This window comes from Salvelinus alpinus, chromosome 29, assembly GCF_045679555.1.
Source record: "Salvelinus alpinus chromosome 29, SLU_Salpinus.1, whole genome shotgun sequence".
Lineage (NCBI taxonomy): Eukaryota > Metazoa > Chordata > Actinopteri > Salmoniformes > Salmonidae > Salvelinus > Salvelinus alpinus.
In genome coordinates, this window is record NC_092114.1 from 27,992,312 (window position 1) to 28,016,500 (window position 24,189).

The window sequence follows — 24,189 nt, forward strand, 5'->3', positions numbered from 1 at the left end:
GGTCTAATTTGCCTATTGCTTTCCTCTGCACCAATCATTTCTATTCCTGGACTCAATGTAATTATTTAACTACTCACTGCTTTTTGTGAGCTGTATAAAAACTACGTGTATCCATGCTGACATGTAATTTAGATTCAAGCAATTATCCAACATATAGCCTACATTTGAAAGTGGAATAAAGCTTCTCATTTTGACTAATTGCAGCAGTGAGACGTTTAGCCACGTCTTGTATTATGTATGCTAGGGATGGGCAACTGGTGGCCCCCATTTTGTAGGCCCACACACCAATGAAATAAATACATATATACAGTATTTTTTTGGGGGGGGGCGACTCAGTCGGGGTCTCAACTTACTGTTGAGAGTTAGAATACACAAGGTGGAATTTCGAAATTTGGTTGTGCGTCAGCAGTACCTTTAATTGCAGTGGGCTAAATCGGGGTCACACAGAGTGATTCTTGGTAGTCTTAAACAAATCCACTTAGAAACAAAGTGTACACCTCACACACATGGTTATGCGCTTAGAAAAAGAAGACACCGGTACCATGTCAGATATAGAGTTGAAATGTATTCAATTGTGAGTTTGGATCACAATATTACACTTTATATACATCACAGAAGACTGAAATATAACAAAACTATTTGACATAGAAACACTGAATTTGTCAGGTTTTTAAAAATGAAAAATATATTAATAACATTCCACCCATGAGGCCAAATAGGGCGCTTTTGGTCAATGACTGCATGAAAGGCCTAATTAGCCATGTCCAGGTTTTTTTTCCATTGGTAAGTTAGTCTAGCAGCCATGGTTGCTTTACCGACCGGGGCCCATTGATTATCATATTAAAAACGGCAAACATTTAGCTGTAAAACTGCAAAAGAAAAAATGCACCCCATGGCGAAATGAAATGAGTTAGAAAATTGCAAAATCACCCTTCCACCCCATGGCAAAATGTGTAGAATTGCAGGAAATGAACTTTAAAACTTAATTGTTTTAGCTTACTAGGGGGGCCACTAAAATGGGGTGTAGGGGGCACCGCGTCAAAGTTGCACATCCCTGATCTATGCAAACCAGATAGTCATGACCTTGTTACAGTTAGTGCTAGTTTGAGTCTGATGTTTGGTGAATAAAAAATATATGCTCAGGTTATAAATAAGCCTTGTCATAAGTTGTATTTCCATTTCCTTACAGTTTGAAGAGGGAGGTATTAGATCTTAATTTACAAAATGTTTTTCCAATTATGAATCCAGGATTACTTTTTTTGTGCAGAGCATTCTCTGTAGGACAAAGACACACAGCAACATTATGAAATGCACATAGTGCAGTATTGACGGCCCCCAATGTACAATCACCTGAGCTCTGGAAACCGGTATGTCTACTTTGAGATATTTTAAAATAAACAAAAACCTTGGCAACTGCAATAGCCACCTAGCCATCTCTTTCAGTACTGTGTGACTCGAAGTGGAGTAATCTGGTGAGTTGGTTCTTCTATCCTTGTGGGGACCTAAATTCCCCACAAGGACAGTAAAACAACATTTCCCACATCCCCATGAGGACAAAGGCTATTTTAAGCTTAGGGGTTAGGGTTAGGGTTACAATTAGGGATAAGGATAGGGTTCGAGTGAGAGGTTAGTGTTAGGTTTAGATTTTAGATTTATGGTGTGGGTTAGGGTTAGGGTTACAGGTTAAAGTTAGGGTTAAGGTTAGGGTTATGCAAAGGGTTAGGGAAAATAGGAATTTGAATGGAAATTCCTTTTAAGTCCCCACGAGGAAAGAAGAACATAACGTGTGTGTGTGTGTGTGTGTGTGTGTGTGTGTGTGTGTGTGTGTGTGTGTGTGTGTGTGTGTGTGTGTGTGTGTGTGTGTGTGTGTGTGTGTGTGTGTGTGTGTGTGTGTGTGTGTGTGTGTGTGTGTGTGTGTGTGTGTGTGTGTGTGTGTGTGAGAGAGAGAGAGAGAGAGAGAGAGAGAGAGAAGTGCATGGATTTCCAAGCCTGGAAGGCAGTAGTATAAATAATATTGACCTCGGGGTTGACTTTATGGACTGGCATGTAAGTAAATCAAGCTTGTGGTCACAGTCACATAGGAACCACCTTGTCAGTGTGTGATTAATTATTTTAATTTACTGGGAATTATTCTTTAACTGTTGACCCTGCTGTTGTTTCTCTGGCAGGGCCTCTCCTGTCCTGATAGAGAGAGAACATTCAATGAAAATCATCCCAAATTATTATGACATCCATACTGAATGAACAATAATAATAATGCTCACAATGCTGACATCAGCAAACCACTTGCCCACACGATGCCATACACGTTGTCTGCCATCTGCCCGTTACAGTTAAAACCGGGATTCATCCGTGAAGAGCACACTTCTCCAGCGTGCCAGTGGCCATCGAAGGTGAGCATTTGCGCAGACGAGCACGCAGATAAGCTTGCCTGAGTCGGTTTCTGACGGTTATGCAAACCCAGAGTTTCATCAGCTGTCCAGGTGGCTGGTCTAGTAGTACTGATCCCGCAGCTGAAGAATGCCAGATGTGGAGGTCCTGGGCTGGCGTGTTTGCACGTTGTCTGCGGTTGTGAGGCCGGTTGGATATACTGCCAAATTCTCTAAAACAATGTTGGAGGCAGCTTAAGGTAGAGAAATTAACATTCAATTATTCGGCAACAGCTCTGGTGTACATTCTTGCAGTCAGCATGCCTACTGCACACTCCCTCAATCTTGGCATTGTTGTGTGACAAAACTGCACATTATAGAATGGCCTTTTATTGTCCCCAGCACCAGGTGAACCTGTTGAATGATCATGTTGTTTAATCAACTTCGTGATATAACACGCCTGTCAGGTGGATGACTATCTTGGCAAAGGAGAAATTCTCACAAGAGGGATGTAAACAAATTTGTGCTCACATTTTGAGAGAAATAAGCTTTTTGTGCATATGGAACATTTCGGGGATCTTTTATTCCAGCTCATGAAACATGAGACCACCACTTTACATGTTGCATTTATATTTTTGTTCAGTGTAATTTGAGTGTACTTTTACTATGTTACGTCTAATCTATGAGACCAGGCTAAAACAAGAGAGACCCAAAGACTTCAAACTGAGAAAGATGGTCTCAGAGCATTTCATATTATTTTGTCTGTGTTTGTTAAGTATTAATTTGTGGCTGTCCATCATCTATTCCCTATGATATATTATGAATTGCAATTTGTACAATATGTTACAGATTTACAAAAGGTACAATATGTTACTAATTTGCAAAACGTATGGTATGTTAGGAATTACAATTTGTTCTGGCTAACTTTAGCTAAGTGGCTAGGTGGCTTACGCTAGTGTTAGCTAGCTGGCTAAAGTTAGTGCTAAGGGCTAGGGTTAGTTAAAAGGTTAAGGGTTAGGGGAAGGGTTAGCTAAAATGCTAAGTAATTGCAAAGTAGCTAAAAAGCTAGTTGTCCGTGATGAGTTTCGAACACGTAAACTTTGCTTTGCTAGATGTTTCCTTTATACGCTCACCCCTCCGACCAACCACCCTCCTATAATTTTTGCCTTAAGTAACCTTCTATCTTATGTAACCATACCTAACATAACATATTATGCTAATTTGAGTGTCCCAGATTTATGTTTACTATGTTACGTCTAGTCAATGAGACTAATCTGCACTGAGTAACAGATTTATCGGTGGATCAAGTGAGAGAGGAAGCACTACAACTTCACACACATATTCGTACACACACACTTAAAGGTATCTGGCACTTCTCAGACACATATCAATTATCGCTGTGTGTGTGCCTGTGTCTGTGTGTGTGTCTGTGTCTGTGTGTGTGTGGCATGTGTGCTGAATTTGTGGCACCACTTTATAAAAAAAAAGTGTTAAAAGGATCCTACACCTTCCAAAGTGATCTCAGAATAAGGGACTCCTTAATACGCGTGCGCAGTCCCTGCATGCTCAAATTAGCCATCCTCCATTCATCGCCCCACATCTCCCTACCAGTGTGTTGTGAACAACAATAGTGGAATCTGCGGTTTGCCTTCAGAATAAAAGTCCCAATTGAAACGTAAACGGTTAAAATAGTGGAATCATGCCACAATTGGACAAGACCAGGGATGGGCAACTTTGATGGGGGTGGGGGCCACAAAAAAACGGAACTCATCATGAGTAGCCACAGTGGCTTGTTGGTCTGAGTGCCCACATCCATTTGTTTTATTTGAACCTTTATTTAACTAAGCAAGTCAGTTAAGAACAAATTCTTATTTACAATGAAGGCCTACCCATACCTCTCCACCCCCCCTTCACACACATATTAGCGTTGCAACTGTTATTGTGGGACTTTAATTGTGGGAAATCACCATTCATATTGTAATGTACAGCATCACCTATGCCCTTCACAGCTGTGTTCTGAGTGTCACTGAGTAGGCTGATAGCCCATTTCATGGACCCAAGAGCCATAGGTATTGCAATATAAGTATGCCTCCAATGCAATTCTGATGTCTAATACATCCCAGTGCGATTTCAACTGATTTTTTTTACTTTTGTCAAATTAACTAATTATTGTCTTCAGTTGATCCTATATAGCAACATTCCAAACCTGTTTAGCATCTAGTCCAACTAGACCAACTAGATGGGGAACTTGGAGAACTTTTATTTAAGGCAAACAACCGATTCCAGTATTGTTGCTCACAACACATACGTCATCTCCCTCACAGACGAGAACGAATTGATGGTCCTCGAGCCTACAGATCAGCACCGTGTAGCTAGCCTACATAGTCGATTTCAAAGAAGCATTGCCTGTTTATTGTGGAAGAGACCCCGTTGCTAACTGATAACTGTTTGTTTATTTGTTTTCAGTTATGAAGTTGCCAAATAAACAGCATCATTCCTCGGAGAATGAAGATGGGTCAGACTTGCCTCCCCCGTTCAGAAATCCTTTCGTTCACGAGTTACGATTCACTCCCTTGGAGAAAATCAGGGTAAGCAACCGTTCAACTTTTCACGACATCGTATCTAATGAACATTCAAATGATGTGTTGATGTTTTATTTAGCCTATTAGCTAGACAGTTAACATTATTATGTTATTACTTGATTTTCTCTCCGCCCACCAAGTTTTCCGTGCCTTTTAAGCTTGTTGTTACACGTTACTAGAATAATTGGTATATCTCGACCATAAGCTACATTTAGGGACTCAAATCTAAAAATATGCTGTAATTTTATGGTGATTTGATCAAATAAAGAAGAGTTTATTTACAGAATACCAGAGCCAACGTTTTGTAGCTGTTGAATTAGTGATATTGATTTTCATAATTTGCATGTCAAACGTTGGCATTGGATTTCCATGTCCAATAATGGCAGTCAGCTGTAAACCTGTTGTCCTAAATGACTGGACAGCCTTCACTGTTAAAGGGAGGGTTGCCTACTGTGGCTTTTGAATAGATCTGGGTCACACACACATTCTTTCTCGCTCATTGATTGATAGGAACTAACGTTAATAAACATAAGCATTTCGCTGCATCTGCAATAACACCTGCTAAACTGTGTACGCGACCAAAACAATTTGATTACACACACATTCTTCTATCCTCATGGAGTTCTACTTTTTGTTTTTTATATTCAAAATCCTATTTCCCCTAACCTTAATCTCTACACCTAACCCAAATTCTAACCCTAAACCTAACCCCTAAGTTTAAAATAGCCTTTGGCCTCATTGGATAGAAGAACAAGACCACACACACACAGTTGTGTCCCATGCTCTCTGTTTGGCCTTTTAAACACAGCCATGGGGCTTGGACATGCACTTGTCACTATGAGACCATGCTGCAAAGGACAGAATGGCTGTAGCATATGGCGTCATTCAGAAAATTATCTTCCATATTTGCACCAAGTGTTCCATTCCCTGACCGTAACATTCTAGCTAATGTGTGTAGCTAGTTAGTATTTTGAGGAGTGAGAGAAATGTGGCTTGTCCTGTTATTTCCAAACATAACTGACCTTCATTACAATAACAGAAAGTATACCAGGCGTTCTTCCTATAAGTGCAGGAAATGTGGTATGTCCCATTCCTGTTTCCTTGGTCTCTCGGCTCTCACACAGCCCCAGGACTAGGGTGTGTCCCAGTCACTCTCCGCCATATACTGTACAGCAGGGCTCTCCAACCCTTTTCCTGGAGAGCTACCCTCCTGTAGTGTTGTCACGATACCAACATTTTACTAACGATACAATACCAGGCCAAGTATGAAGTTTTAAATTGACACAATACCTGTTAGCGAAGGTGTCAGCTAGAGATGACGTGAAGGAGCTTGCAGGGATTTGTAGTCTTACACAATGTCTACTTTGATGCTAAATAGCATGTTCCTATCAGAGTAAGTAGAGCCGACTATATTGATAAGTCACCTTGTACGAGAGAGATTTACATTGTTATCAAAACGTCACGCCGGGGTAAGCCTACACGAAGCACAGCCCTTATTTTAAGTGTTTCAAAAATTCCCTATGGGAAAATGAAGGGTGGAAAAACGATTGGAACCATTTCCCTGTTTGACCGCTAGGTTTTATGGGTAATATGACACCTCCACTGTGGGGCTGTATTCACACTTCTACTCAATACAACATATATTGAATTTAACTTCACACTGTATAATAACACTGAATAGAATGGCTACTTTGCTCATATTTGCAAAGGCCTACCTGTGACTTGGCTGGAGGAATATGCATGCATAATGATCTGCATGTCATTGTGGCAATTGGGAAAACTGCATAAAACCTTCTTTACTCTTCAGTTACCACACACTCCCTCACACACTCACTTTGTCTCCCTCTCATAAACACACACACCACTCTCTCTTCCACAAACCCATACACACTGCTCCCACTTTAAAAAACATGAAGCACCAAACAGGATGTAAGGAGTACCAGAAAGAGAGAGATTTGATAGTTTAGGCTTACATTAGGCCTATATGAATCCTATCTTTTAAAGCACATGAGTAGCAGAGCTTTCTTCCTCTGCCAATCAAATTTTCCTAGACCTACTTTCAAGTTACTTGGTTGTTAGCTAGCTAGGTAATGCGACTGAACAACGTTGTTTATCAAACCAATAATTAGCGACCCGGGATTAGTTTAAAACGGCCTGCGACGTATCGAAAATCGAAATCGCGCAGGAAGAAGGTAGCTCTGGTTATAGGAGTCGTGTTTCTTTAACCATTTGAGACAATCTGTTTTCTTTGCTGTAAAACTGCAACCATGCCTTTTGCTGTATGTTTTCACTCCAACCCCAGTTATAACTAACCTGACTCAGTTTATCAACCAGGTAATTATTAGAATCAATTGCGCTAGATTAGAGTTGGAGTGAACCTAGAGGACGGTAGCTCTCCAGGAACAGGGTTGGAGAGCCTTTCGCAACAATGTCCAGGAAACTTGCCTCCGTTTTGGCACAGAACATTTTGTGCCAGCAGTGGAAAAGAAACACGGCGAACAAGTTTACTCCTGCAGCAGGAGGCTTGCTTTGCACACAGCCACACACACACACACGTGCGCACGCACATGCACACACACTTTACACATAATGTCGACACACACACTGCAGACAGAGACAAGGGGAAGAACGTAACTCGATAAAGGAGCAGAAAGGACAGAGACTTTGGAACAGCATTTAGCTTCTGAATCTGGTGCTAATTATTCCAGTCTCTGGATCTAGGCCAAGCCTCTGGAAATGTATTGTCTATTGTAACACGAGCACGTTGGCCTTTAAATTGTATTTCTTAGAAGACCGTCAGTGTATCCAATTGCATTGCCGTTGCATGTCTGTCAAAGATTAGATCTACATTTATTGTTAAACTCAGATCAAAGTAATAGTTAGGCTAGTTGGACAGAAAAAGGTGCTGGAGGTTACTTGGGCTGAAGTACACACACACACACTTGGGCCAATCAGATGTGAAGGTTGCTAGTTGAGTTAGACTCATACCACAGTTCACTATCTCAGTCTCAGTTCTCACTAGCCTACTACCTGCGCTTACTGTGAAGTTGTCCAGGTGTGTTTTTCCATTCTATGTAGACACACACACACACACACACACACACACACACTGGTTCATTTAAGAGCTGCCTTTCTCTCTCTGCCTGAAGATAAACACTAGTTCCCTTCACGCAGCTGGCAACAGAGCCATATGACTGGGTAACACGTTTTAGTGTGTGTGTGTGTCACACCAACACATGTAAGCACATTCCTCCCTCAGGCCTCTCTCGCTCCCAGACGGCCTATTTTGAAGAAGAGGAGTTTGCAAAACAACAAAAACACCCCAAATGAATTAACTTCACAATGAACCAACACACTGAACAAAAATCCCTAATAAAGAAGTCACTCACTGACTGAATCTCTATTGTAGTGTCTTTGTCTGCCATTTAGCCTATGGATAAAGTCTGCATTCTTTGAGGAGCCTGTGTGTGTTGACATTAGTTAGGGTTAGTTAGCCCTTGCAGAGCTGAAGTCCTTCTGGTTTGCGTTTCTTCCTGGCGGCATTTATGATGCAACTAAATAATAACATCAGCTTCTGCTAATAAGCACTTCAAGCTGTTGGTTCATTATACTGACAGACACGCCCAGAGGGGGATCTGGGACTATCCCCTACAGACCGGAAGGAGGGAGAGGGGTGGAGGATGGTAAGGTCATACTATCAGTGACAGTACAGGGATAGAAAAAAGAGAGGGAGTGCAGGGGATGGAGGAAAAAGGGATTGGGGCTATCGGTGACATAGACCGAAAGGAAGAAAGAGAGGGGGATGTGGAAGAGGGAGAAAGAGGGATATTTTGTTATATTTGACAACCACGAAGGTCAACAAACCAAGATTCCAAAGACCATTCTGAAGTGTGTGACCCAAGCAGCAGCAGATGGGTGGATTGGTTCTGAAGGACAGATGGGGAGTTAAGGCGTCTGGGTTCAATTGGCCCCTAGTAGAACTCCTAGTACTGTTTGACTCACTATCCAGTATACACTTCCTCAAAATAGTCTGAATTAATCTACACTGAACAAAAATATAAATGCAACAATTTCAAAGATTTTATTGAGTTACAGGAAATCAGTTAATTTAAAGAAATTCATTAGGCCCTGATCTATGGATTTCACATGACTGGGAATACAGATAAGCATCTGTTGGTCACAGATACCTTAAAAAAAATGATAGGTGCGTGGATCTGAACCAGTCAGTATCTGGCGTGACCACCATTTGCAGCACAACACATCTCCTTTGCAAAGAGTTGATCAGGTTGTTGATTTTGACTTCTGGAATGTTTTCCCCACTCCTCTTCAATGGCTGTGTGAAGTTGCTGGATATTGGCGGGAACTGGAACACGCTGTCACACGTCATGTTTGTTGACATTAGTTAGGGTTAGTTAGCCCAGGGAGCTGAAGTCCTTGGGGTTTGCATTTCTCCCTGGCGGCACTGATGATGCAACTAAATAATAGCAGCGTCTGTTAATAAGAAGAGCATCCCAAACATGGTCAATGAGTGACATGTCGGGTGAGTATGCAGGCCATGGAAGAACTGGGACATTTTTTGCTTCCATGAATTGTGTACAGATCCTTGCGACATGGGGCTGTGCATTATCAGGTTGAAACATGAGGTGATGGCTGCGGATGAATGGCACGACAATGGGCCTCAGGATCGTGTCACTATCTCTTTGCATTCAAATTGCCATCGATAAAATGCAATTGTGTTTGTCTGTAGATTATTCCTGCCTGTATCATAACCCCAACGCCGCCATGGGGCATTCTGTTCACAACGTTGACCTCAGTAAACCGCTTGCCCACACAACGCCATACACACTAACTGCCCAGTACAGTTGAAACCGGGATTCATTAATGAAGAGCACACTTCTCCAGCGTGCCAGTGGCCATCAAAGGTGAGAAGTTGCTCACTGAAGTCGGTTAGGACGCCGAACTGCAATCAGGTCAAGACCCTGGTGAGGACGACGAGTATGCAGATTAGCTTCCCTGAGACGCTTTGTGCAGAAATGTTTCGGTTTCCAGGTGGCTGGTCTCAGACTATCCTGCAGGTGAAGAAGCCGTATTTGGAGGTCCTGGGCTGGTGTGGTTACGGGTGGTCTGCGATTGTGAGGCCGGTTGGACGTACTGTGAAATTCTCTAAAATGATGTTGCAGGTGGCTTATGGAAAATAAATTAATATTACATTCTCTGCCAACAGCTCTGGTGGATATTCCTGCAGTCAGCATGCCAATTGCACGCTCCCTTAACTAGAGACGTCTGTGGCATTGTGTTATGACAACTGCACATTTTAAAGTGGCCTTTTATTGTCCCCTGCACAAGGTGCAGCAGTGTAAGGATCAAGCTTCTTGATATGCCCCACCTGTCAGGTGGATGGATTATCTTGGCAAAGGAGAAATGCTCACTAACAGGGATGTAAACAAATTTGTGAAAAAAATTTGAGAGAAGTTTTTTGTGTCTATGAAACATTTCTGGGATCTTTTATTCCAGCTCATGAAACATGGGATCAACACTTGTTGCATTCATATTTTTGTTCAGTGTAAGGTACCTCAAGAAATCTGTCATTAAGTTGGCTGTTTTTGCAGATGAGATCTTAGTTGCGCAGTTGAACATCTAACTAAGATGTTTGGTGCAGTATTTCACAAGTTTAAAAAAAATGCATGAAAACGAGTCAACAACCATTTTAATTGAAGAATCCCTACTGTTGACCAATCACGGACGAAGGGGCATACACTTCGGCAACCGAACTTCGGCTTGCCTCGAGAAAACTGTCATGTGCACAAAAAAAAATCTTGCAGTAGAGCAAAACAAAAAATGGTCAAAGTGCTGTCATAATATATGCATGAGGACGCCTTTAGAGGGCAGAGACCCACCCCTACGTGTGTGCATTTGCTCGTGTGTGCGCCAGGGTTTCCGTTTGACCGGCAGCATTTTAATTTACCGGACATTTGAGAAATGTACCGGACTAATATGCATTTGTTGCGTAACCTGATTATGGCGTCCACCCATGGTGCTCAGAATGACAAATCATATTTTGATTGTGGTAATGAATCTTAAAAGATCACTAGCCTATGCTAAATCACTAGCCTATGCATTGGCGGAGCGTGAGATTCAAGTTTGGGGAAGTACATTTTGTCCATTTTAAAAATGAACCTTTATAATAAAACATTCCATGCATCATCGCATGTGCAGACTTACAGTATAGTATGTAAGAGAGCCTACTATGTGTAATGTGACGAGTAGATTGGATAGTCATAATATAGGCTAATATAACTCAATCACTGTTCACAAAAAATACCGTTCAATGCATGGGCTGAGCGTGTGTAGTGTAGAGGCCTGGGCTATAGGCCCTATCAGATACGTTTCTTCTTTCTTTGCTTGGGGAAAAACACATTTCATGCAATTCTGCTACACTTTTCTATGACTGGAGACATTAGCAGAATATTTTTTAATACGACAAATTACAGGGTAGCCTACTCTGCTGAAACTGATAAACAGATCAATAAAAACTACATTGGTCATATAATATGCCTATGAGAAGGGGGGAGAGAAATATAATATGACGTCCATCTAAACTGGATGAGGAAGTTATTGTTCAAAAAGAAACTTACGTGGCACTGACCCACAATGACAGCGTGAACGTGTGCAGTGCGCACTCTCACCGGGTATATGGCCGATGCTCTCCCCTGGTGCCAATAAGACAAATCTTTGACACTTCTCTGTTTTCTCAATGACATTCAAATCAACATTGGGGGGAAAAAAGTTTGTTCCACCTGAGCGAGTCTGACCACAAGTCAGACACCACTATGATGACACACCAAATGGGTTTGATGGATTGTGGGAAAAGAGCAGGAATAGGCTTTTATAGGCTACATTCCAAGCGATGTCTTCCAATGGTACGACTGCTGTCGGCATCGAAAGATTATCCAATTCGGGAAAAACACGTGGAGGTAAGGATGACCGCAGTGGTGTAGTCTAGGTATTCCCAAACTAGGGTACACCAAATACAAATGTGATTCACATTTACAAAAAATATATATATTTATAAAATAAAAATTCCCTCACATTTTCAAACAGCCCATTTATATTTTCCAACGGGGCTATACATTTGGGTGAGGTTATTTTCTCGCCTGAGTAGCCTCGTTTCACTGCCAAACATTTTTTCCCCCGAAAAACACCAGTCTCAACGTCAACAGTGAAGAGGTGACTCCGGGATGCTGCTCTTCTAGGCATAGTTCCTCTCTCCACTGTCTGTTCTTTTGCCCGTCTGAATCTTATTTTTAATGGCCAGTCTGAGATATGGCATTTTCTTTGCAACTTTGCCTAGAAGGCCAGCATCCCGGAGTCACCTCTTCACTGTTGACGTTGAGACTGGTGTTTTGCGGGTACTAGTTAATGAATCTGCCAGTTGAGGACTTGATGCGTCTGTTTCTCAAACTAGACACTAATGTACTTGTCCTCTTGCTCAGTTGTGCACCGGGGCCTCCCACTCTTTCTATTCTGGATAGAGCCAGTTTGCGCTGTTCTGTGAAGGGAGTCGTACACAGCGTTGTACAAGATCTTCAGTTTCTTGGCAATTTCTTGCATGGAATAGCCTTCATTTCTCAGAACAAGAATATACTGACGAGTTTCAGAACGAAGTTCTTTGTTTCTGGCCATTTTGAACCTGTAATCGAACCCACATGCTGATGCTCCAGATACTCAACTAGTCTAAAGAAGGCCAGTTTTATTGCTTCTTTAATTAGGACAACAGTTTTCAGCTGTGCTAACATAATTGCAAAACGATTTTCTAATGATCAATTAGCTAATCCAAGTTTTTATAATTTTAAAAGGCTAACACAACGCGCCATTGGAACACAGGAGTGATGGTTGTTGATAATGGGCCTCTGTATGCCTATGTAGATATTCCATAAAAAATCTGCAGTTTCCAACTGCAATAGTCATTTACAACATTAACAATGTCTACACTGTATTTCTGACCAATTTGATGTTATTTTAATGGACAAAGAATGTGCTTTTCTTCCAAAAACAAGGACATTTCTAAGTGACCCCAAACTTTTGAACGGGTAGTGTGTGTATATATCTAAACTCAGCAAAAAAAGAAACGTCCTCTCACTGTCAACTGCGTTTATTTTCAAAAAACTTAACACGTGTGAATATTTGTATGAACATAACAAGATTCAACAACTGAGACACAAACTGAACAAGTTCCACAAGCATGTGACTAACAGAAATGTAATAATGTGTCCCTGAACGAAGGGGAGGTCAAAAGTAACAGTCAGTATCTGGTGTGGCCACCAGCTGCATTAAGTTTTGCAGTGCATCTCCTCATGGACTGCACCAGATTTGCCAGTTCTTGCTGTGAGATGTTACCCCACTCTTCCACCAAGGCACCTGCAAGTTCCTGGACATTTCTGGAGGGGAATGGCCCTAGCCCTCACCCTCTGATCCAACAGGTCCCAGACGTGCTCAATGGGATTGAGATCCGGGCTTGTCGCTGGCCATGGCAGAACACTGACATTCCTGTCTTGTAGGAAATCATGCACAGAATGAGCAGTATGGCTGGTGGAAGTGTCATGCTGGAGGGTCATGTCAGGATGAGCCTGCAGGAAGGGTACCACATGAGGGAGGAGGATGTCTTCCCTGTATCGCACAGCATTGAGATTGCCTGCAATGACAACATGCTGAGTCTGATGATGCTGTGACCCACTGCCCCAGACCATGATGGACCCTCCACCTCCAAATCGGTCCCGCTCCAAAATACAGGCCTCGGTGTAACGCTCATTCCTTCGATGATAAATGCGAATCCGACCATCACCCCTGGTGAGACAAAACCGTGACTCGTCAGTGAAGAGCACTTTTTGCCAGTCCTGTCTGGTCCAGCGACGGTGGGTTTGTGCCCATAGGTGACGTTGTTGGCGGTGATGTCTAGTGAGGACCTGCCTTACAACAGGCCTACAAGCCCTCAGTCCAGCCTCTCTCAGCCTATTGCGGACAGTCTGAGCACTGATGGAGGGATTGTGCATTCCTGGTGTAACTCGGGCAGTTATTGTTGCCATCCTGTACCTGTCCCGCAGCTGTGATGTTCGGATGTACCGATCCTGTGCAGGTGTTGTTACACGTGGTCTGCCCCTGCGAGGACGATCAGCTGTCCGTCCTGTCTCCCTGTAGCGCTGTCTCCGTAAGGACATTGCAATTTATTGCTCTGGCCACATCTGCAGTCCTCATGCCTCCTTGCAGCATGCCTAAGGCACGTTCATGCAGATGAGCATGGACCATGGGCATCTTTCTTTTGGTGTTTTTCAGAGTCAGTAGAACAGCCTCTTTAGTGTCCCTAAGTTTTCCTAACTGTGACCTTAATTGCCTACCGTCTGTAAGCTGTTAGTGTCTTAATGACCGTTCCACAGGTGCATGTTCGTTAATTGTTTATGGTTCATTGAACAAGCATGGGAAACAGTGTTTAAACCCTTTACAATGAAGATCTGTGAAGTTATTTGGATTTTTATGAATTATCTTTGAAAGACAGGGTCCTGAAAAAAAGTTTCTTTCCATTGATTCTTGAAGAATATAACTTATAAATAACTCATGAGCTTAGTTCAACTGTCACACTCCATAAGAACCCAAAATATGAACTTGTTTTTCTCCAATGTTTGTAAACATTGTACATGTAAACAAACAACACTGTATAGCCTCATAACATGGTTAAAACAATTTTGATATCATGGCTGGTCAGTCCTTACATCCATAGCTCTGTCTATTCATCTGAGAGTGGTCACGTTTCTCCAGGCCCATCCCTCAGCTTTTTACCAAAACCGAGGCGGGGTGGCCGTTTTGTTATTGTTTCATCAGTGGATTTTCCCTTTAAACAGCTGCATATTATCAAGATATCAAAATGTCACCAACAAAGAGGTAAACAATAGGCCTACAGAAAATGCAGAATATTGTCCTTCTGTTCACCTGACTTAGAATTCCTCACAATCAAATGTCGACCGCATTATCTACGAAGAGAATTCTCTTCGATTATAATCACAGCCGTATATATTCCCCCCCCCCAAAGCAGACACATCGATGGCCCTGAACGAACTTTATTTGACTCTATGTAAACTGGAAACCACATATCCTGAGGCTGCATTCATTGTAGCTGGGGATTTTAACAAGGATAATCTAAAAACATGACTCCCTAAATTCTATCAGCATATCGATTGTGCTACCAGGGCTGGTAAAACCCTGGATCATTGTTATTCTAACTTCCGCGACGCATATAAGGCCCTCCCCCGCCCTCCTTTCGGAAAAGCTGACCACGACTCCATGTAGTTGCTCCCTGCCTATAGACAGAGACTAAAACAGAAAGCACCCGCGCTCAGGTCTGTTCAACGCTGGTCCGCCAATCTGATTGAACGCTTCAAGATTGCTTCGATCACGTGGATTAGGATATGTTCCGCATTGCGTCAAACAACAACATTGACGAATACGCTGATTCGGTGAGCCAGTTTATTAGCAAGTGCATCGGCGATGTCGTACCCACAGCAACTATTAAAACATTCCCAAACCAGAAACCGTGGATTGACTGTAGCATTCGCGCGAAACTGAAAGCGCGAATCACTGCTTTTAACCAGAGCAAGGTGACCGGAAACATGACCGAAATACAAACAGTGTAGCTATTCCCTCCGGCAAGGCAATCAAACAAGCTAAGCGTCAGTATAGAGACAAAGTAGAGTCGCAATTCAACGGCTCAGACACAAGGTATGTGGCAGGGTCTACAGTCAATCACGGATTACAAAAAGATAACCAGCCCCGTCGCGGACCAGGATGTCTTGCTCCCAGACAGACTAAACAACTTCTTTGCTCGCTTTGAGGAATACAGTGCCACTGACACGGCCCGCTACCAAAACCTGCGGGCTCTCCTTCACTGCAGCCGACGTGAGTAAAACATTACGTATTAACCCTCGCAAGGCTGCAGGCCCAGACGGCATCCCCAGCCGCGTCCTCAGAGCATGTGCAGACCAGCTGGCTGGTGTGTTTACGGTCATATTCAATCAATCATTATCCCAGTCTGCTTCAAGAGGGACACCATTGTTCCTGTTCCCAAGAAAGCTAAGGTAACTGAGCTAAACGACTACCGCCCCGTAGCACTCACTTCCGTCATCATGAAGTGCTTTGAGAGACTAGTCAAGGACCATATCACCTCCACCCTACCTGACACCCTAGACCCACTCCAATTTGCTTACCGCCCCAATAGGTCCACAGACGACGCAATCGCATCCACACTGCACACTGCCCTAACCCATTTGGACAAGAGGAATACCTATGTGAGAGTGCTGTTCATCGACTACAGCTCAGCATTTAACACCATAGTACCCTCCAAACTCGTCATTAAGCTCAAGAACCTGGGTGTCGACCCCGCCCTGTGCAACTGGGTCCTGGACTTCCTGACGGGCCGCCCCCAGGTGGTGAGGGTAGGTAACAACATCTCCACCCCGCTGATCCTCAACACTGGGGCCCCACAAGGGTGCATTCTGAGCCCTCTCCTGTACTCCCTGTTCACCCACGACTACGTCTCCAACTCAATCATCAAGTTTGCAGACGACATTACATTGGTAGGCTTGATTACCAACAACGACGAGACGGCCTACAGGGAGGAGGTGAGGGCCCTCGGAGTGTGGTGTCAGGAAAATAACCTCACACTCAACGGCAACAAAACAAAGGAGATGATCGTAGACTTCAGGAAACAGCAGAGGGAGCATCCCCCTATCCACATCGATGGGACAGTAGTGGAGAGGGTAGTAAGTTTTAAGTTCCTCGGCGTACACATCACGGACAAACTGAATTGGTCCACCCACACAGACAGCGTGGTGAAGAAGGCGCAGCAGCGCCTCTTCAACCTCAGGAGGCTGAAGAAAATCGGCTTGTCACCAAAAGCACGCTCAAACTTTTACAGATGCACAATCGAGGGCTGTATCACCGCCTGGTACGGCAACTGCTCCGCCCACAACCATAAGGCTCTCCAGAGGGTAGTGAGGTCTACACAACGCATCACCGGAGGCAAACTACCTTCCCTCCAGGACACCTACACCACCCGATGTCACAGGAAGGCCAAAAAGATCATCAAGGACAACAACCACGCGAGCCACTGCCTGTTCACCCCGCTATCATCCAGAAGGCGAGGTCAGTACAGGTGCATCAAAGCGGGGACCGAGAGACTGAATAACAGCACTTTTCATTAGTGCTTATAGCATGCTATTCCAAGAGCGCAACATTTATTTTTCAACTCGAATCAATGAGCCCAATCAGTCCTCCATGACAACAAAATCATAAATAGCCATTTGCTTTACGAACTGTTTTCCAGCGACTGAATTTTGAAATATTGCGATATGCATGGCTCGGACTCTAATTTCCACTGACAGTCGCAATAATCAGCTATTTGGTATTTGCAGCGTGCGCTACCCAAGTCGCGCACGGGCTCCCTTTCCTTCAGACTGTAGGCAATGCAATTTAAAACAATCCACAATGTATTCTTTTTTTAAGTGTAATGGAAGCTAATGATCCTCTGTGGCCATGTTATGCTTTAGTAGCCTATTTTGAATTTATTTATTTCTGTATAGACAGGAGTAGGCTAATTAGGCTATATAATTTTGGTAATTCAATATACTTAGCTTCCCCTAGCTTTATGGACGCACCGCCTATGTCAATCTCCTATCCCCCATAGTAGAAAAGTTGACCTATTCTATTGGTCAGCTTGTCAAGAAAGAAATAGCCCAGACTCTGGGACAGTTTATTTATTTTATTTTATTTAACTAGTCAGTTAGGAACAAATAATTATTATTATAATGACTGCTTAGGAACAGTGGGTTAACTGCCTTGTTCAGGGGCGGAACGACAGATTTTTACCTTGTCAGCTCGGGGATTTGATCTCGCAACATTTCGGTTAGTGGCCCAACGCTCTAACCACTAGACCCCCTGCGGAAGATAGATCCCAAATTCATAGAACCAGTACGCCTAGGCTACATAAAAAAACTACTTTAAAAAAGCAATGGATGCAATAGATCAGGATGTTTAGCTTAAAATGTTGGTAAACAATTTTTTTCTTAACATTATTAGGGCAGCAATGCGCACAAGGCAGCAGGGTACGCACAAATGTTTTTGCTACCAGACAATGAAAGAAAGTTGAAAAACAACAGAACATGAGAGAAATAGGTTACTGGTCTCAATGGCATCTGGAAGTCTTTATAAAACAATAGGCTACTGGTTTCAATGGCATATGGAAGTCTCTATAAAACAATAGGCTACTGGTTTCAATGGCATATGGAAGTCTTTATAAAACAATAGGCTACTGGTTTCAATTGCATATGGAAGTCTTTATAAAACAATAGGCTACTGGTTTCAATGGCATATGGAAGTCTTTATAAAACAATAGGCTACTGGTTTCAATGGCATATGGAAGTCTTTATAAAACAATAGGCTACTGGTTTCAATGGCATATGGAAGTCTTTATAAAACAATAGGCTACTGGTTTCAATGGCATCTGGAAGTCTTTATAAAACAATAGGCTACTGGTTTCAATGGCATATGGAAGTAATTGGCCCCACGGATATGGTCGGATTTTGCCTAGGCTACTTTAAAACAAGGAAAGAGAGGAGAAGCAAATCATAGTCCCCTGGGAGAGGAAAGGAGACCACATCATTGTAATGAAGGGAGGCAGAGATGGAGAGAGGGAAATATAATTATAGAGAGATAAGATGTACAATATGGAGAACAACAACACACTACTGTAACACCCAGTAGGAGAGGGAAGAGATCTCTAGAGATGGAGAGAGGACCAGGGAGAGGAATAGAGGGGGGATGGGATCTGAAATGACAGTGTTGGCTGTCTGGGGCAGTGAGTAGTCTTCCTCCTCTACTTTAGTAAAAATACTTTAAAGTACTACTTAAGTTCTTTTTTGGGGTATCTGTACTTTACTTGACTACATATATTTTTGACAACTTTTACTCCACTACATTCCTTCTGAAAATAATGTACTTTTTACTCCATACATTTTCCCTGACACTGAAAAGTACTAGTTACGTTTCGAATGCTTAGCAGGACAGAAAAATGTGACAATTCACACACTTATCAAGAGAACATCCCTACTGCCTCTGATCTGGTGGACTCACTAAACACAATTGCTTATTTTGTAAATTATGTTGGAGTGTGCCCCTGGCTATCTGTGGAATGAGAAATTATTTATACTTTTGATGCTTAAGTATATTTAAAACCAAATACTTTTAGGCTTTTACTCAAGTAGTATTTTAATGGGTGACTTTCACGTTTACTTGAGTCATTTTCTATTAAGGTATCTTTACTTTTACAATTGGGTACTTTTTCCACCTCTGGCTGTGACATTTTGACCCTGTTATTAGGAGTGATGACATGACCCTGACACATACACTCACAAGATGACCATATTCCTTGCAAGGGATGACGGGTCAATAGTTATCAGCTTTGATCTTAGATGATGCTTCGACCTTAATTAACTTTTTTTGTTCTGTATGAGCTAATGTATGCATCGACCATGATTGCGCTAACATAAGGAGCGTAGAGTGAACAAGGAGAAAGATAGGAGGGATTAGCTGATTAGCTGTATGTCTGTCAGTGCTGTATGGTTGGTGGTTAAAGGCAAGCCCGAGTCTCTAGTTCAACAGAGCCGTTCCTGATGGGTCAATCTAATTTATTAGCTCTCTTCCACATCCTCACAATGCTCATCAATAGACCAGCACTGACCATTCTGGAGAAAACATACTTTAATAATGTTTACATACTGTTTTACCCACTTCATATGTATATACTGTTTTTCTAGTCAAAGCCTTCGGAAAGTATTCAGACCCCTTGACATTTTACACATTTCTTTAGGTTACAGCCTTATTGTAAAATTGATTTTTTGAAATGATCATCAATCTACACACTACCCCATAATGACAAATAAAAAAAAGTTAATATTATTATTTATTTTTTAATAAAAAACTGATATCACATTTACATACTCATTCAGACCCTTTATATTCCGGACATTGCTCGTTCTGATATTTCTTTATATTTATTTTTGGAATTTGTGTGTATTATTATTATTATTATTATTATTACATTATTAAAGTATGTTTTCTCCAGAATGGTCAGTGCTGGTCTATTGATGAGCATTGTGAGGATGTGGAAGAGAGCTAATAAATTAGATTGACCCATCAGGAACGGCTCTGTTGAACTAGAGACTCACTATTGTAAAGTGGCTGTTCCACTGGATGCCATTAGGTGAATGCACCAATTTGTAAGTCGCTCTGGATAAGAGCGTCTGCTAAATGACTTAAATGTAAATGTAAATGTAATGTATTGCTTTGTATTGTTAGGTATACTGCGCTGTTGGAGCTGGAACATCTGCAAAATATGTGTACGCAACCGATAAAATTGGATCAGGGTCAGAAAATGTGTAGGCCCAAGGCAAAGCTATAGTAGTTTTACTTGTTTTCACAAAAGAGATGCTTGTCCTGACCTGTGTGGTGTGGGCCAATAGCTTAAATGTGATCATTTGTACCCCTCTATTTCCCTCTCTTTCTCTCTGTGTTTTTATGGATGAATGCATGACCATTTGCTTTAGTCTCTCTCTCTCCACCCCCCTCTCTCAGATCGGTGTGATGACGGTGACTGTGTTCCCAGTACGGCTGGTTTCTGCAGTGCTCCTCATGTTGCTGGCCTGGCCCTTTGGCTTCGCTGCCTCTCTGGGACGATCTGAACTGGCCGTGGAGACCGAGACCTGGTGGAGGAGGTACGCCTGTCACTGTGTGAGCGAGTGACAGAAAAACATTAGGAATACCTGCTCTTTCCATGAGACTGGCCAGGTGAAAGCTATGACTCAGTGTAGATGAAGGAGAGGAGACAGGTTAAAGAAGGATTGTTAAGCTTTGAGACATGGATTGTTTGTGTGCCATTCAGAAGGTGAATGGGCTGGATAAAATGTTGAAGTTCCTTTTGAACGGGGTGTGGTAGTAGGTGCCAGACACACCAGTTTGAGTATGTCAAGAACTGCAACGCTGCTGGGTTTCTCATGCTCAACAGTTTCCCGTGTGTATCAAGAATGGTCCACCATCCAAAGGACATCCAGCCAACTTGACACAACTGTGGGAGGCATTGGAGTCAACATGGGCCAGCATCCCTGTGGAACGCTTTCGACGGTGGTGTAACTCAATATAATGTGTTGTACACTCGGTGTATAAAATGAATGACACACCTGATAATGACAAATATTGTGGAATATTTGTAGAAGGTTTGGATACGATTGACATTGCCAGGGCAAACACACACACACACACACGTGCGCGCAACAGGACGTAATTGCAAACCAGTCTTAATTTACTTACCTGTATAAATAAAGGTTAAGTAGAAAATAAACACACACGCCCTCAATCAGTCTCTCTCCTACAGGATCTGTGACATCGCCCTGAGGGGGATCATGCGTGCCATGTGGTTCTGTGGAGGGTTCCATTGGGTGACGGTGAAAGGGGAACCGGCTCCGCCCTCGCAGGCACCCATCCTCACCCTGGCCCCTCACTCGTCCTACTTCGACGCCATCCCCGTCACCATGACCATGGCCTCTATCGTCATGAAGACTGAGAGCAAGAACATCCCCGTCTGGGGCAGTGAGTAGTCCTCATTTCCATCTCTCTCATCTTCATTAAATACCACTGTCTACCTCGCCTCTCTTTCGCCTTCTCTCTGCTTCTTCCTGATTTGTCAGGCCTTTTCAGTCTGTCTCACTGTCTAGGGAAGTGTGTACTCTAGTCGTGATCTTCATTCTCTCTCTCTGGTACCGCAGTCTTCCTCATTTCTCTCTGGGTGTGTCTCAAAATGCATACTACCGTGCTCCAAGCACGCAAATTGGAGCGCGGGAGGGTCAGAGTATGAGTCCAAATGAAAGTATGTTAAACGTAGCATGGAGTGCACTTCTCGAATGCGTACTCCGTTTATACATATTTTGAAGCATGCATCGATGCACAAGCTTCAACGGAAGGTATGCAAAGAAATATGACGCAACCACTTTAAAAAATGTGCAAAATTTGTTAAAATCAATGGTGGCCATTATTTGAACGGAAGCGAGAGAAAATACACTCCGACTTGGCAATGAAATGTTTCCTCTTCACATCTCATGTGTTGCCTGACTACAGTATTTGATCTTGATACGTTAATAAATAAATGCTGTTAATTTTAGCCTGTTTACCTGCCTACGTACTGTAGATCGCAAGCCCATAATAGGTCAACAGGGCTAACTGGCTAGCTATTACTGTTAGCTAACCAGATAGCCACAAAGAATAGTTAGCTAGCTACCCACGAATCTATTGCCTATTATTCGTTTTAGGTCATTTTCTTCCTCTTAAACTATCTGGTTAGCTATATTGTTACAATTCACATTTAGCTAGCTGATAGTTATGACGTAAAACGGTTGCCTTGTGTATATCTTGTTTCGTCTATTGTCATTGTCGCTCTAGGCGACCAGTTTTGATAGCCTTTAGCCGCACCCTCATCCTACTACTCCTCTGTTCCTCGGGTGATGTGGAGGTAAACCCAGGCCCTGCATGTCCCCAGTCACCCTCATTTGTTGACTTCTGCGATCGAAAAAGCCTTGGCCTCATGCATGTCAACATCAGAAGCCTCCTCCCTAAGTTTGCCTTACTCACCGCTTTAGCACACTCTGCCAATCCTGATGTCCTTGCCGTGTCCGAATCCTGGCTTAGGAAGGCCACCAAAAATTCTGAGATTTCCATACCCAACTATAACACTTTCCGTCAAGATAGAACTGCCAAAGGGGGAGGAGTTGCAATCTACTGCAGAGATAGCCTGCAAAGTTCTGTCATACTTTCCAGGTCTATGCCCAAACAGTTCGAACTTCTAATTTTAAAAATTAATCTCTCCAGAAATAAGTCTCTCACTGTTGCCGCCTGCTACCGACCCCCCTCAGCTCCCAGCTGTGCCCTGGACACCATCTGTGAATTGATCGCTCCCCATCTAGCTTCAGAGTTTGTTCTGTTAGGTGACCTAAACTGGGATATGCTTAACACCCCGGCAGTCCTACAATCCAAGCTTGATGCCCTCAATCTCACACAAATCATCAAGGAACCCACCAGGTACAACCCTAAATCCGTAAACATGGGCACCCTAATAGACATTATCCTGACCAACCTGCCCTCCAAATACACCTCTGCTGTCTTCAATCAAGATCTCAGCGATCACTGCCTCATTGCCTGTATCCGCCACGGGTCCGCGGTCAAACGACCACCCCTCATCACTGTCAAACGCTCCCTAAAACACTTCTGCGAGCAGGCCTTTCTAATCGACCTGGCCCGGGTACCCTGGAAGGATATTGACCTCATCCCGTCAGTTGAGGATGCCTGGTCATTCTTTAAATGTTACTTCCTCACCATATTAGACAAGCATGCTCCGTTCAAAAAATGCAGAACCAAGAACAGATATAGCCCTTGGTTCACTCCAGACCTGACTGCCCTCGACCAGCACAAAAACATCCTGTGGCAAACTGCAATAGCATCGAAGAGCCCCCGCGATATGCAACTGTTCAGGGAAGTCAGGAACCAATACACGCAGTCAGTCAGGAAAGCAAAGGCCAGCTTTTTCAAGCAGAAATTCGCATCCTGTAGCTCTAACTCCAAAAAGTTCTGGGATACTGTAAAGTCCATGGAGAACAAGAGCACCTCCTCCCAGCTGCCCACTGCACTGAGGCTAGGTAACACGGTCACCACCGATAAATCCGTGATAATCGAAGACTTCAACAAGCATTTCTCAATGGCTGGCCATGCCTTCCTCCTGGCGACTCCAACCTTGGCCAACAGCCCCGCCCCCCCCCGCTGCTACTCGCCCAAGCCTCCCCAGCTTCTCCTTTACCCAAATCCAGATAGCAGATGTTCTGAAAGAGCTGGAAAACCTGGACCCATACAAATCAGCTGGGCTTGACAATCTGGACCCCCTATTTCTGAAACTGTCCGCCGCCATTGTCGCACCCCCTATTACCAGCCTGTTCAACCTCTCCTTCGTATCATCTGAGATCCCCAAGGATTGGAAAGCTGCCGCGGTCATCCCCCTCTTCAAAGGGGGAGACACCCTGGACCCAAACTGTTACAGACCTATATCCATCCTGCCCTGCCTATCTAAGGTCTTCGAAAGCCAAGTCAACAAACAGATC

The 24,189-nt window shown here is 43.2% G+C and overlaps 1 protein-coding gene across 1 annotated transcript in view; it reads left to right on the top strand.

Annotated features, from left to right (window-relative positions):
• Positions 1-4,678: 4,678 nt before the first annotated feature.
• The window catches only part of LOC139559433 (lysophosphatidylcholine acyltransferase 1-like), a 34,390-nt gene continuing 14,879 nt past the window's right edge, over positions 4,679-24,189 (top strand). Inside the window, exons 1-3 of the mRNA XM_071375461.1 lie at positions 4,679-4,957; positions 20,627-20,766; positions 21,423-21,637. Of these exons, the coding sequence (XP_071231562.1) occupies positions 4,838-4,957; positions 20,627-20,766; positions 21,423-21,637 (475 nt within the window). The 5' untranslated portion in view covers positions 4,679-4,837. The remainder of the gene's footprint in view (positions 4,958-20,626; positions 20,767-21,422; positions 21,638-24,189) is intronic.